General features: G+C 60.6%; 1 protein-coding gene and 1 long non-coding RNA gene across 2 annotated transcripts in view; one reads left to right on the forward strand and one right to left on the reverse strand.

The window, feature by feature from the left end:
* The window catches only part of ATP6V1B1 (ATPase H+ transporting V1 subunit B1), a 23,412-nt gene extending 10,423 nt beyond the window's left edge, over positions 1-12,989 (reverse strand). Inside the window, exons 1-4 of the mRNA XM_064419216.1 lie at positions 12,890-12,989; positions 3,703-3,758; positions 2,356-2,454; positions 844-937 (exon numbers count right to left, since the gene is read on the reverse strand). Of these exons, the coding sequence (XP_064275286.1) occupies positions 844-937; positions 2,356-2,454; positions 3,703-3,758; positions 12,890-12,989 (349 nt within the window). The remainder of the gene's footprint in view (positions 1-843; positions 938-2,355; positions 2,455-3,702; positions 3,759-12,889) is intronic.
* LOC135299762 (uncharacterized) overlaps positions 1-15,958 on the forward strand; it is a 200,255-nt gene that overhangs the window by 45,008 nt on the left and 139,289 nt on the right. The gene's annotated exons all lie outside the window — the stretch shown is intronic.

The raw sequence follows: 15,958 nt of genomic DNA on the forward strand, positions 1-15,958 counted from the left end.
AGGCTGATGGCAGCGCCGAGCGCCGAGCACGAAAGGTCAGCGGCCACGGCAGCGGCGACTCCCGGGGGACACCGAGAGCGGGAGGGGGCGGCACCGGGGGGGCTCGGCCGCCCCCTGCCCTTTGCGGGACGCGATGGCGGCGGACACGCGGCCCCCGTGGGTGGGGGGACAGCGCGGGGACAGGGACAACCCCCGGCCCGCCCCGAGTGACCCCGGCGGGGTTTGGGGGGCTCGGGGGACATGAGGGGACAGGGGGGGCTCAGAGCTGGATCCCACAGTGGTTTGGGGGGGAAGGGACCTTAAATCGCGTCGATGTCACCTCCCTGCCGTGGGGACACCTGCCACTGCGCCAGGTGGCTTCAAGCGCTGCCCAGCCTGGCCTGGGACACTGCCAGGGACGGGGTGGCACCGCCAGGGACGGGGTGACACCGCCAGGGACGGGGTGACACCGCTAGGGAGGCGGTGGCACCTCCAGGGACGGGGTGATGTTTTTAGGGGTGGAGTGACACCGCCAGGGACTCGGTGACACTGCCAGGGATGGGGTGACACTGCCAGGGATAGTGTGACACCGCCAGAGATGGGGTGACACTTCCAGGGGCGGGGTGCCACTTCCAGGGACACGGTGCCACCTCCAGGGACACGGTGCCACCTCACCTGGACTCCTTTCCCCTCCCACCCCACGCGTTCCCGGGATCACCGCACAGAGGACGCGGGGACGGGTCCCGCCCTGTCCCGGGTGACTGTCACAGCTCGGGGGTGACCCGGGGACGTTCTCAGCCCCAGAGCTGAACCCCAACCCCCCCCAACCCCCCAGATTTCGGTGCCAGCCGTGCCCGGGCTCACCCAGCATGTCCTCGGACACCGGCGTGCGCAGGATGTCCCCCGTGAACTCGCACGTTGTCGCCTTGGCATCGATGCCCGAGGTGCCCTCAAACACCTGCGGAGTGCCCGGAGAGGGCAATTAGCGAGGATTAATTAAGGGTCTGGGGGCCGTGACGTGACCCGCGCTCACCCCAACGCCCCCTGGAGGGGACATAAAAGAGGGGACAAGGTTTGGGGTTAAAAACCCTTCTTGAGGGGCTTTGGGGGGATTTTTTTTGGGGTGGACCATGAATGCCGCGCCCGCGGGAAAAGCCTTTTGATCCAGATAATATTTGACACCATTCGCGTTAATTAACCACCGGCCCGCCGCTTTAATTAGAGCCGGGTGGCCCCTGGGAGCAGGGGGATCCGGGGACGGTGACAGGTGACACCCGGAGCCCCCCAGGTGGGTGCGGGGGCTGCGGGTCACTCCCCACAACGCTGAGGCTGCAAAAATCCCCTTTTCTCCCTTTTTTCCCTTCCTTTTATCCCTTTTCCCCTCCTTTTTTCCCCCTGCCCGAGCCTGACTCCCTAATAGGATTAAAAGGGCATCCCCGAGGCACAGGTGGCATCAGAGCGGCGACTTTGGGGCAGCTGCGCCACCCCCCCGGGCCCCGCGGGGCCATCTGGGGGGGATCCGGGCTAATTAGGAGGGGTTTGACCCCAAACAGCCCCGGGGCTGGTGGCTTTGGGGACACCCCGGAATCTCCAAACAGCCCCGGGGCTGGTGGCTTTGGGGACACCCCGGCAGCCCCCGATACCCCAGGGCTGGTGGCTTTGGGGGGTGGTGGCAGCGCGGTCCTGGGATGGAGCGGGGGGGTCAGTGTGGGGTTGTGGGGTGAGGGAGGGGGACACGGCCTGTCCCGGGACACCCCAGACCATCCCAGGACACTGTTGCCTGTCCCAGGACCCATCCCAAGACACTCCTGGCTATCCCAGGACACTGTCACCTGTCCCAGGACACTCCTGGCCATCTCAGGACACTGTCACCTGTCCTAGGACACTGTCACCTGTCCCGGGACACTGTCACCTGTCCCAGGACACTGTCACCTGTCCCGGGACCCATCCCAGGACACCAGTCCCGCCTCTTAAGAGGACAGGGACACGAGCCCGACAGCCACCACTGGAGGGGGACAGAGCCACGGGACAGAGCCCGGGACAGGGACCTGGGACAAACCCTGGGACAGGGACAGAGCACGGGACAGGGACCGGGGACAGAGCCCTGGGACAGGGATCCAGGACAGGGACAGAACTCCGGGACACAGCCCGGGACAGTGACCCGGGACAGTGACCCGGGACAGTGACCCTGGGACAGGGACAGAGACAGAGCCTGGACAAAACTCAGGGACAGAACCCCGGGACAGAGCCCGGGACAAAGCACGGGGACAGAGTCCCGGGACAGGCACGGAGTCCCGGGTCGCGTAGCCCCCGCGTGTCGCCGTGTGGCGGTGTCGCCACGCCCCCGCGGTGTCGCCGCGGTGTCGCCGCGCTCACCTGCACGATGGCCTTGGCGCCCATCACCTCCAGCACCTGCCCGCTGCGGGTGGTGCCGTTGGGCAGGGTGAAGTTCACGATCTCGGCGTACTGGGCGAACTGTGGGGACAGCGACACGGCCGAATGGGGTGGCGGTGTCCCCTCTGTCCCCTCAGCCCGCCCCTGTCCCCCCAGCCCCGCCCGCTCCGCTGGTGCTGCCTCAGTTTCCCCTCCTTTGGTCCTGAAGCCACCAAACTCTGAGCAGGGGGACACCGGGCAGCAAAGGGATGGCGGGGGTGGGGGTGGCACTGCCTGTCCCTGTCGCTGTCCCATCCTGGAGCTGCCCCCGGGCTGTGGCACTGCTCCGTGCCTCAGTTTCCCTGATACCGAGGGGATTTCAGCTCCCGAGTAGGTGACAACCAACGCTGTCACAGCCAGAGCCACCAGGCTGCCACCACCCCCAAGGCACGAGTGGCACTCGTGGGACACCGCGGGGACACATCCTGCTCTGGGGACAGTGGCCGATGTCGCTGCTGGCCGGCACGCTCAGGGCTCTCCTGCTCCTCCTCCTTTGATTGGGCTAATTAATTAATAAATGACAGGGCCATGGAAACGCGACACCGGGTGACAAAATCCCTCCCGGGGTCACCCAGGTGTCCCTGCCCAGCCAGGAGAGCGGGCAGCAGGGACAGGGAGGGTGACAGCAAGGGGACACGGGGGGTGTGGAGTGACCCCGCTCAGAGCAGGGAGATGGGGCTTGGGCAGGGGACAGGGGACAGAGCTGGGCAGGGGGACAGGCGACAAGGGACAGAAGACAGAGCTTGGTCAGGGACACAGGGGACAGGGCACAAGGACACAGGGGACAAGGGCTGAGCTCGGGCAGGGACACAGGACATGGGGACAGAGTCCCCGGACCGAGCGCACACATGTCCCACGGAATGTCCCACGGAATGTCCCACGGAATGTCACCCGTGTCGGCGCACACGCCACCAGCACGGGGATACGGGGACAAGGGGACACGGGGACATGGGGACATGGGGACACACCACCCGCGCGTTCAGGCGGGGACAGGGCTCTGCTGCCGAGCGCGTCCAGAGGAGGGAGCTCGGACCCCGGAGAGGAGGGGACAGCCCAGGGGACAGCCCAGGGGACAAGGGACAGGGGGGATGGCACAGGGACAGCGGACAGCCCAGGGGACAAGAGATGGAGAAGAAGGGACAGGGGACAGCCCAGGGGACAGGAGGGAGGGGACACAGGACAGGTGACAGGGACTGGGGACACACTCCTCCCATCGCACCCTCAGCACTGGGGTCCCCACACAGCCGCAGGTGCCACCGCCGAGCTGTCCCCATGTCACCCGGGTCCTACCTTGACGTTGTCCAGCACCACCAGTGGCCCGTTGACACCGCACACTGTCCTGTAGGCTGGGGAGGGGACACCGTCAGTCCCCAGAGCCGCGGGGCCGCCCGGGCGGTGCCACCCCCACATGCTGTCCCCTCCTGTGTCCCTTTCCCCGTCCCGGTGACACCCAAGTGACCCGTGGTGACACCCCGTCCTGCAGGGAGTGTCACTCGGGTGGCTTCCAGGGCACTCAGGGGCTGTGTCACCTTCTGGAGGTGTCCCCACGTGCCCCGCAGGGATGTCACCAGGACAGTGTCCCCTTGTCCCCTCCTCGCCTTGCCCGAGGACCCTGCCTGGCCCTGGATGCGGGGACACTTCCCAAGGACCCCGCGGTGGCCCTGGGGACACCCCGGGGTGACACTGGGGTGGGGCAATGAGGGTGTGACCCCGCGGGAACAACCCTGGGACAGGCGGTGACAAACGGGGACAGGGGACAGTGGTGACAAGCGGGGATGAAGCTGGGTAGGAACACAGGGAGGGAGAGCGGATCCCGGGAGTGCTGGGACTGGGATCCTGGGAATGGGATGGGATCCTGGGAATGCCGGGATTGGGATCCTGGGAACGCCGGGATTGGGATTCTGGAATTCCAGGACTCGGATCCTGGAAATTCCGGGTGTGGGATGGGATGGATCCCGGGAATAATGGGGTTTGTATTGGATCGTGGGAATGCTGGGGTTGGGATCGAGTCCTAGGAACGCTGGCATTGGGATGGGATCCCGGGAATAATGGGATTGGGATCAGCTCCCGGGAACACTAGGATCTGGATCAGCTCCCGGGAGTGCTGGGATTGGGATGGGATCCCTGGACTGCCAAGATTGGGATCAGCTCCTGGGACTGCCAGGATTGGGACCAGCTCCCGGGAGAGCCGGGTTTGGGATCAATTCCCAGGAACTCCGGGATTTGGATCAGTTCCCGGGAACGCCAGGGTTTGGATCAGCTCCCGGGAGAGCCGGGTTTGGGATCGGGTCTCGGGAATGCCAGGATTGGGATCAACTCCCGGGAGCGCCGGGATTGGGATCAGCTCCCGGGAACGCCGGGTTTGGGATCGGCTCCCGGGACTTCCAGCACTGGGGTCAGCTCCCGGAAGAGCCGGGTTTGGGATCCGCTCCCGGGAACTCCGGGATTTGGATCAGGTCCCGGGAACTCCGGGTTTGGGATGGGCCCCCGGCGGTGCAGGTGTGCGGGAGCGGATCCCGCTCTCAGCCGCGCCTCGCTCATCCCGGGAGGTGCCGCAGCCCCGAGCGCTGCCCCGGCCCCGCTGACCCCGCCGGGCCCTTTCATGCCCTGCCCTCCCCTCCCCCGCGCTCCGGCATTCCCACCTGATCCTAATGGGATCGGAGAGGCCGGGCCAGCTGCGGGGCGTCCCGCGGGGATGGGGGGTGGGTCCCTGGATGTCCCCGGCTGGGACAGCCCCAGGGAGTTCATCCCTAGGGATGGGTCCCGTTCCAATCCCGGGCACCCCACGGGGCACTGTGGGGTCACCCCCGTGGCACAGTGGGACCCTCGGTGTCCCCTCCCCTCTGCCAGGGCAGTGCCAGCGATCCTGGACATTCCAGCAATGGGATGACACAATTCCAGGCTGGTTTGGGTTGGGAAGGACCTTAAAGCCCAGGAATTCCACCCCCGGCACCTTCCACTGTCCCGGGTGGCTCCAAGCCCCAGTGTCCAACCTGGCCTTGGGCACTGCCAGGGATCCAGGGGCAGCCACAGAAAATCTGGGAATTCCATCCCAGCCGGGAATTCCTTGCCAAGATCCCAGCCCAATCTGCCCTTGGCCAGTGGCAGCCATTCCCTGTGTCCTGTCCCTGTCCCTTGTCCCCAGTCCCTCTGCAGCTCTCCTGGAGCCCCTGCAGGGACTCTGAGCATTCCCTGGATTTTTTCCTTCTCCAGGGGAACATTCCCAGCTCTCCCAGCCTGGCTCCAGAGGGACTCCAGCCCTGGGAACAGCTCTGGAATCTGCTGTGGATTTGCTCCAGAAGCTCCACACCCTCCTGAATTTGGGATCCAGGAGCTGGAGCAGCTCTGCAGGTGGGATCTCACCTGACTGGAGCACAGGGACAGAATTCCCACCTTTCCCAGGGCTGCCCCCAATCCTTTCCCCTCCAGCCTGGATTTTTGCCCCATCCCAGCTTCTCCCGCCCTTGGCCTTGCTGAGCCCCACGAGGTTCTCCCAGCCCCGCTCCAGGAGCTAATTAGCTAATTAGCCTTCTCTGCCCTTCCCCAATTAGGGCCGGCTCCTGCTGCTCGCCCATTCAGCCTCCGGAGGGGCCGGCGCACCGGGAGCCCCCTCCCTTCCTTTTGTCCCCTTTATTCCCAAAGTGACCATCCGGCCTTTTATTCCCGTTCCCGCTCCCTCCCAAAGCTCTCCCGCTTCCCTTCCCCCGGCAGAGTTTCTGGGATTTTTTTCTTCTCCTCCTCGGCAGACCCAGAGCCACCCGTGTGGGACAGGGACACTGGGAGTGTCACTTGTCCCAATACGGGGTGTCCAACGTTGTCCCAGTGGCTGCCACCCCCTTGGGGACATTCCTGGCTGCCTTCCGGGATGGCTCTTCCCACCGGGAATGTGGGAGCCTCTGGCAGTGCTGGTGTCACTAGGGGTGACATTGGATCATTGGCCGAGCACTTGAGTGATATGGAAATCCATCCTTAATCCATCCATCCATCCATCCATCCATCCATCCATATGGAAATCCATCCTTAATCCATCCATCCATCCATCCATCCATCCATCCATCCATCCATCCATCCATCATCCATCCATCCATCATCCATCCATCATCCATCCATCCATCCATCATCCATCCATCCATCATCCATCCATCCATCATCCATCCATCCATCATCCATCCATCATCCATCCATCCATCATCCATCATCCATCCATCCATCCATCCATCCATCCATCCATCCATCCATCCATCATCCATCCATCATCCATCCATCCATCCATCCATCCATCATCCATCCATCCATCATCCATCCATCATCCATCCATCCATCCATCATCCATCCATCCATCCATCCATCCATCATCCATCATCCATCCATCCATCATCCATCCATCCATCCATCCATCCATCCATCCATCCATCATCCATCCATCCATCATCCATCCATCCATCCATCCATCCATCATCCATCCATCCATCCATCATCCATCCATCCATCCATCCATCCATCCATCCATCCATCATCCATCCATCCATCACCCATCCATCCCCCATCATTCCATCCATCCATCATCCATCCATCCATCCATCCATCCATCCATCCATCCATCCATCCATCCATCATCCATCATCCATCCATCCATCATCCATCCATCCATCCATCCATCCATCCATCCATCCATCCATCATCCATCATCCATCCATCCATTCACCCATCCATCCATCATCCATTCACCCATCCATCCATCATCCATCCATCCATCCATCCATCCATCATCCATCCATCCATCATCCATCATCCATCCATCCATCCATCCATCCATCCATCCATCCATCCATCCATCCATCATCCATCATCCATCCATCCATCCATCACCCATCCATCCCCCATCATTCCATCCATCCATCATCCATCCATCCATCCATCCATCCATCCATCCATCCATCCATCCATCCATCATCCATCATCCATCCATCCATTCACCCATCCATCCATCATCCATCCATCCATCATCCATCCATCCATCCATCCATCCATCCATCCATCCATCCATCCATCATCCATCCATCCATCATCCATCCATCATCCATCCATCCATCCATCCATCATCCATCCATCCATCCATCCATCATCCATCATCCATCCATCCATCATCCATCATCCATCCATCCATCATCCATCCATCCATCATCCATCCATCATCCATCATCCATCCATCATCCATCCATCCATCCATCCATCCATCCATCCATCCATCCATCATCCATCCATCCATCCATCCATCCATCCATCCATCCATCCATCCATCATCCATCCATCATCCATCATCCATCCATCATCCATCCATCATCCATTCATCCATCCATCCATCCATCCATCATCCATCCATCCATCCATCCATCATCCATCCATCATCCATCCATCATCCATCCATCCATCCATCCATCCATCCATCCATCCATCCATCCATCATCCATCCATCCATCCATCCCCCATCATTCCATCCATCCATCCATCCATCCATCCATCCATCCATCCATCCATCCATCCATCCATCATCCATCCATCCCTCCGTAGGAAGGGACCTCTGGATGTCACGGAATCCTGGACTGGTTTGGGTTGGGAGGGGTCTCAAATCCCACCCGGTTCCATCCAGGGACCCTCCCACCATCCCTGGCTGCTCCGAGCCCTGGTGTCCAGCTGGGCCTTGGACATTCCAGGGATCATTCCAGCCCCTCATCCATGCCCGGCTCTGGGATGTTCTGTGGGACAGAGCGGGAAATCACGGCAGCAACGCCACGGGAGAGACTGGAAAGGGATCGGGGTGGGGAGAGAGGAGGAGGAGGAGAAAAAGGAAAAGAAGGAAAAGAGGAAGAACGAGGAGGAAGAGGAGAAGGTGGAGATGAAGGAGAACAATAAAAAGGAGTAGAAGAAGAAGAAGGGGAAGAAGAAGAAGAAGAGGAGGAGAAGAACAAGAAGAAGAAGAAGAGGAAGAAGGGGAAGAGGAAGAAGAAGAGGAGAAAGAAGAGGAAGAGGAGGAGAAGGACATGAAAGAGGAGAAGAAGTGGAAGAATAGGAGAAAAAGAAGAAGATGAGGGAGGAGGAAGAGGTGGAAGAGGTGAAGAAGGATGAGAAAGAGAAGGAGAAGGAGGAGGAAGGGAAGGATGGAGAAGAAGGAGGAGGAAGGGAAGGATGGAGAAGAAGAAGAAGAAGAGAATGAGGAGGAGAAGGAGAAGAGGAGGAGGAGGAGAAGAACAAGAAGAGGAGGAAGAGGAAGAAGAGGAGGAGGAAGAAGAGGACGAGGAGAAGAACAAGAGGGGAAGGAAGAGAAGGCTGAGAAGACCAAGAAGAGGCGGAAGAGGAGGAGGAAGAGAAAGAGAAGAAGAACAAGAAGAGGAGGAGGAAGAAGAGGAGGAGGAAGGCCCAGAAGCGCGGGGGGAGCACCGGAAAGCCCCAGCAGCGATAATGAAGCCGCAGCCGCGGGCTGGGTGGGCTGCGGCCGCCGGCCGGGGGGCGGGGGCAGAGGGGCCGAGGGAAAAGCAAAGTCTTTCAACGTGGCCTTTCCACACCCCCAGCCCCAAATTCACAGCTGCTGTCACTTGCGATCTCCGTCAGCGCTGACACTCACGCACTGCTGACCAGCGCGGCCGCCGCGCGGGGGGGACCGCGGCCCCCGGTGACAAAGGGGACCCGACCCGGCTCCACCCGCCGCTAATTGCTCCCGCTGGCCCGCCCTGCCCTCCGCAGCCCCCGCCGCCCCTCCCAGCCCCCCGCACGTAGGGCTCGGCTGCAAAGTGCGCCGGGGGCTCGCTGCCACCTCCGAGGGGGCCAGGGAATGGTTGGGGTGCGAAGGCAGGGAGGAATTCCTTCCCCAAATCCCACCCGAATCTCCCCTTTCCCAGTGGGAAGCCATCCCCCTGTTTTGTCACCTCGTCCTCTGGGCCGGGTGTGCAGGGAGTGATGCTCAACCCCCGCCCCAAATTCCAGAGCTGGGAAGGGATGGGGACACCCGGAGCAGGGATGGGAGGCAGGAGGGATGAGCAGCCCCCAAAACCCCAAACCCCAGCCCCAGAGCAAAGCCGTGGGTGCAGGGCTGCCCCAGCAGGCCCAGAGCTGCTCCTGAGCCACCCCGGGGCACAGGGAGGGTCCCCGGTGTCCCCCAGGGCACAGAGGGGGGACCCCAGCCCTGGCAGCCCTCGGCAGGGGCAGGCAGGGGCAGAGGGTGCTGGCACCAGGCTCTGCAGGGGCTGGATGCATCCCCACCCCTGGCGGTGTCCGAGGGACAGGGACAGGACCTGCAGCAGCCTGGCACAGTGGGAGGGGTCCCTTGGCGTGGCACTGGGTGGGATTTAAACTCCCTCTCAACCCAAAATCCAGGCTTTAAGGATCCCAGGAATGCCGAATTTCCAGAACTCACCCCACAAATCCACCCGCTCCTTTTCCTGCTCCAACTCCTCCTCCCAATCCCTCTCACCCCCGAGCCCACCCTGGCACTTTTCCGACAATCCCTAAGTGACCGCTTCCCCCCCCGGCCGGCCCTGGTCGCCTCCTCAACCTGCCCATTGTGCCATGTGTCACTTTGTGCCGCGCTGTCAACCCCGCGGGGCTGGCCCGGGGCTGGCAGGGGCCGTGAAAAGCCCGGCGGGGGGTCACACTCTATGCCACTAATTAGGGCCCGGCGGCCGCGGGTTCCCAGACACACCTGCACGGTCATGTGGGGGCAGCCGGGGAAAAGGCGGCCCCAGCCAAGCGTGAAGCCAGCGAGGAAAAAAAAAAAAAGGAAAAAAAAAAAAAGAAAAACGAAAAAAAGAGGAAAATTCAATCGTCGGGCTCGCTGTGGGTTTTGCTGGTGGAAAAAAACAGGGAGGGAGGGGAGGGGAGAGGGGAGGGAGGGATCCTAAAGGATGTGGGATCAAGGTGGGGGGTGGTTGTGGGGCAGTGGGGTGTGGGGCAGTGGGGTCACAGCCCCCCAGGGCAGGGTGGCCGAGGGTTGGGAGTGTCCCTGGGCCCTGCTCTGCTGCTGCCCGTGTCCCAAACGGCACCAGGAACAGATCCCAAAGGCACCACCCTGTGTCTGGAGCAGGAGAGGTGTCAGGGATAACGGGGACAGCTGGGACGTGGCAGTGACCCACCAAAATCACTGCTGGGCTGGGGCTGCACGGACAGATTGGGTGTGGGCCTCCTGCTCTGTCCATCTGTCTGTCCAACCATGGATCCCTCCATGTATCCATCCATCCATCCATCCATCCATCCATCCATCCATCCATCCATCCATCATCCATCCATCCATCCATCCATCCATCCATCCATCCATCATCCATCCATCCATCATCCATCCATCCATCATCCATCCATCCATCCATCCATCCATCCATCATCCATCCATCCATCATCCATCATCCATCCATCATCCATCCATCATCCATCCATCCATCCATCCATCCATCCATCCATCCATCCATCCATCCATCCATCATCCATCCATCCATCATCCATCCATCCATCCATCATCCATCATCCATCCATCCATCCATCATCCATCCATCCATCATCCATCCATCCATCCATCCATCCATCCATCCATCATCCATCCATCCATCATCCATCATCCATCATCCATCATCCATCATCCATCCATCCATCATCCATCCATCCATCCATCCATCCATCCATCATCCATCCATCATCCATCCATCCATCCATCCATCCATCCATCCATCATCCATCCATCCATCATCCATCCATCCATCCATCATCCATCCATCCATCATCCATCCATCATCCATCATCCATCATCCATCCATCCATCATCCATCCATCATCCATCCATCCATCATCCATCCATCATCCATCCATCATCCATCCATCCATCCATCATCCATCCATCATCCATCCATCCATCCATCCATCCATCCATCCATCCATCATCCATCCATCCATCATCCATCCATCATCCATCATCCATCATCCATCCATCCATCCATCCATCCATCCATCCATCCATCATCCATCCATCCATCCATCCATCCATCCATCCATCCATCCATCCATCCCTCCATCCCTCCATCCATCCATCATCCATCCATCCATCCATCCATCCATCCATCCATCCATCCATCCCTCCATCCATCCGTTCCTGCCCATCCCAGTTCTCCCAGTTCTGGGCACTGGGCTGTAGTTGGGGACAGTGACATTACTCTTGTGCCCAGTGCCACACTGGGACCCCAAACTGGTACCCCAAACTGGTACCCTAAACTGGGATCCCAAACTGGGACCCCAAACTGGGGGAACCCTGCACCTCCATGAGCTCAGGTGCCCACCCTGCCCCTCCCCCATATTCAGGGATGTCCCCACCCTTCCGAATGTCACCGCCAGCCCCCCCCCCAGCCATGCCACCCCTCTCTGTCCCTCCTGCCACCTCTGCTGTCACCTCCCAGCGCATTTTGGGGTGCGGGGACCCGTCTCCAGCTGCCCACCTGGGTGACAGGGACACAGCGGGGACAGGACCGGTGCCGGGCTGGACACGGGGGGGGGACAAACGCGTCCCTCGAGGGGACAAACGCGACCAGCGGGAAGAAACGGGGGCGGATTTTCCTGGCAAAGGGACACGCGGGTGACACCGAGCCAAGGGCTGGCGCTCGGCCAGGTGACCCGGGCAGGAGTCACCCGCGGGTGGCCGCTGTTGACAGCAAACACGGCGGGTGGCCGGGCAGGGCCAGCTCGGCTCGGGAGGGACCGGAGCCACCCGGCTGGGGACGAGGGGAGGTGACATCCCAACGAGGTGGCTCCCGAACCGGCCGGCCCCGGCAGCGAAGGCACAAAGGTCACAACGGACGCCCTTGGTGACAGCGGGGGCTTGGGGACAAGGTGACAGGGGGATCGTGCAGCCCCGTGTGGCGCTGGCACGGTGCCAGGTGTCCCGATGTCGCCGTGGGATGGCGACACAGCGGGAAGGGCGCCCCGGCACCTCTGGGGTGTCACCACGGCGCCCCACAGGTGTCCCCAGGGTGGGGACACCTTCCCCCGTCCTTGTGGGTGCGGTGCCCAGGAGGGGACACCCCCGCAGCCCCACACTGTCACCCTGTCCCCCCCGAGAGACACACGTGGCCCCTGTGCCACCCTGCCTGTCGCAGTGCCACCCAGCTGTCCCCTCCTGAGCCGGTGTCACCTGCCCATCCATACCTGCCATCCTTGCCTGTCCCAGTGCCACCCACCCGTCCCTGTCACCCCTGCCTGTCCCAGTGCCCCCCCTCTGTCCCTTCCTGACGCGGTGACACCCACCCATCCCTGTCACCCCTGCCTGCCCCAGTGTCACCCACCCGTCCCCGTACCTGCTCCAGCGCCACCCACGCACTCCTGCCCGGTGTCACCCCCTCGTCCCTGCCACCACTGCTCGGGGACAGAGGGGTGTCCCTCCCCTCCCCTGGGTGTCCCCTGGGTGTCCCCTCGGTGTCCCCTCGGTGTCCCCGTGTCCCCCACTCACTCAGCCGCGGGTTGCTGTGGAAGTCGCGGGTCACGGCCAGCCCGTGCTCGCGGGCGGCCGCCAGCTCTGTCGCCGGTGCTGTCACCTTGGTGGCGGCCATGGCCCTGTCCCCGTCCCTGTCCCCGTCTGGTCCCGGTCCCGCCGGGCAGCGCCCCGCGTTTTGTAGCCCCGGCCCGGCCCCGCCGGTCCCGCCCGCGACAGCGGCAGCAAAGGTGACACCGGAGACACGGGTGAGTGACACCCGAGACACGGTGACACCCGAGACACAGGTGAGTGACACCCGAGACACAGGTGGCACCGTGTTGGCTGTAAACAGCGGGAGGGAGCGGCCGGGGGCGGGATCGCGGGAGCCGGGATGGGGGCAGGGAATGGGAATGGAAATGGGAACGGGAATGGGAACGGGAATGGAAGTGGAAATGGGAATGGGAATGGGAGAGGGATGGGGAACGGGAATGGGAACGGGAACGGGAACGGGAATGGAAGTGGAAATGGGAAAGGGAATGGGAGAGGGATGGGGACAGGGAATGGGAACGGGAACGGGAATGGAAGTGGAAATGGGAATGGGAATGGGGTGGGGAATGGGATAAGGGACAAGGGACAGAGATAGGGATAAGGGATAAGGGATAAGGGATAAGGGATAAGGGATAAGGGATAAGGGATAAGGGGTATGAGATAGAGAATGGAATAGGGATAAGGGATAGGGATGGGAATAGGGACAGGGATAAGGGAATGGCATAGGGAAAAGGATAGGGATAGGGATAGGGATAGGGATAGGGATAGGGATAGGGATAGGGATAGGGATAGGGATAGGGATAGGGATAGGGACAGGGAATGGGACAGGGAATTGGATAGGGAGGGGTTTAGGGATAAGGGATAGGGATAGGGATGTAGATAAGGGATAGGCATCGGGATCGGGATAGAGATAAGGGATAGGGATAAGGGAACAGGATAGGGAAAGGGACAGGGATAAGAGATAGGGATGTAGATAAGGGATAAGGATCGGGATAGGGTTAAGGATGGGGATAGGGATAGGGATAGGGATGGGGTTAGGGATAAGGGATAGGGATAAGAATAAGGGATATGGATAGGGAAAGGGGCAGGGATAAGGATTAGGATCAGGATAGGGATTGGGATAGGGATAGGGATGGGGATGGGGTTGTGGATAAGGGATAGGGATAAGAGATGGGATAGGGATGCGGGTAAGGAATAAGAATAGGGATAAAGGGTAAGGGTAGTGAAAGCGGGATAGGGAGAGGAATTGGGATATTCCTGCTCCTCAGCAGGGATAAAAGACATGAGACAGGGAATGGGATAAAGGATAAAGGCTAGGGAGAGGGAAAAGGTGAGGGAGAGGGTTGGAGATAAGGGATAGAAATGGGAAAAGGGGTAGGGATAAGGGGTTGGGATAGGGATGAGGAATAAGAATAGGGATAAGGAATAAGAATAGAATAAAGGAGTAAGAATTGGGATAAGGAATAAGAATAGGGATAAGGGGTAGTGATAGGGGGTGGGGATCGGGGTAGGGATAAAGGGTAAGGAAAAATGGGATAAAAAATCAGAAAATAGGAAAAATAGGGATAAGGGATTGGGATAAGGAATAAGCAGAGGGAACAAGGGGTGCACGGTCTGTCGGGGGCTCTGAGGACACAGCAGAGCGGGCAATGGTGGCCTTAGAAATGTCACCCTGCGATGTCACCCACGGGGCCAGTGGCACCCGGAGCGGGGGGCAATGGAGGATGAGGAGGAGGCGGAAGGAGGCAGGACGTGACTTTTATTAACATCAGAAACCACAAACCCCCACATTTCCCCTTAAAATTTCACCTCCAGTTGCCGGTTTTCCAGTCATCCCAGCCTGGAGGAGCCCCCGGCATCGAGTGGGACAAACTGGGGGTGTCCCCAAGCTGTCACCGACCCCCAAAGCGACAGCTTCGCCTTGGAGAAAGGAGCTTTGGAAAAATCTTTGAGTGCGATTTGCGACTTCTGGAGTTAAACGGGCAAAAGGAGCAGCGCCGGGATTCCCGTGGATCTTTCAGGATCACCGGGGCAGGCAGGAAAACCCCGAGGATATTCCCAAACCCACGTTCCAAATCCAGCCAGGGCTTTGCGGATTTTTCACGGTTGGAAAATCCCTAAATCCCCGCTGGAGCGGGGCTGGGAAAAGGGAAAAGCAAAATCCAAGCGGGGCCCGGCTGGGGTTGGGGACAGAATTCCAGAGGCGGGGACACGGCCACTTCCCTGTCCTGGCCCCACCTGGATCGGGAAGAGGCGGGATGGACACAAATTAAAGGGTTGGGGGAGGAAAAACCCCAAATATCGCCGGAGCAATTCCAGGCGAATTGTGCCAGAATGGGAGGGAGGGAGGGACAGGCAGGATTGTCACTTGTCACCTGTCCCTGCCTCAGTTTCCCCGCCCGAGCCGCCCCCTTTCTCCAAAGGGAGAAATAACAGTTCCCTAAAATAAAATAAAATGACGGAAAGTTTCTCATAAAATCTTTTATTTTAAATATTTCCCTGCAAAATCCTGGGAATTCGGGGGCCCGGGGATGTGGCCCCACAGGGAGCAGCACCCGGGGGTGGGGGGGAAAGGACGCTCAGTGTTAATTATCATTATTAATTAATGAATTGATTAATTCACCAACAGCAGCGGGTTTGGGGGTGTGGGGGGAGCCCCCAGGGCAGGGCCTGGGTGTGGGGAGGGGGCTCGGGGCGTCCCCCTGCTCCTGTCACAGCCGTGTCCCTGCGGCGTGGTGACACCCCAGGACACGGTGGTGCCACCGCAGGGTGTCCCGCCGAGGTGACACTCACATCCCCCAGCAGCTGCCCCTGTCCCCAAGGGCCACCTCACGCAAAGCCCCCCTGGTCCCCAAGGCCACCCTCACCCGAGTGGAAGCCGCTGTCACCCGCTGGGGCCTGGGAGGGGACCCGGGGTGTGGCAGGCGACAAGGGGGGTGTGGCGGGTGCCAGTGTCACCGCGGGGCCACCCCAGGGTGGTTTGGGGGTGCTGCTGGACCTGCCCCCCCCCAGAGCGGCCGCTGTCACCGCTGTCCCCAGGTGTCACCCCGCGGGGTG

Source organism: Passer domesticus, chromosome 4 (genome assembly GCF_036417665.1).
Source record: "Passer domesticus isolate bPasDom1 chromosome 4, bPasDom1.hap1, whole genome shotgun sequence".
Taxonomy (NCBI): Eukaryota; Metazoa; Chordata; class Aves; order Passeriformes; family Passeridae; genus Passer; species Passer domesticus.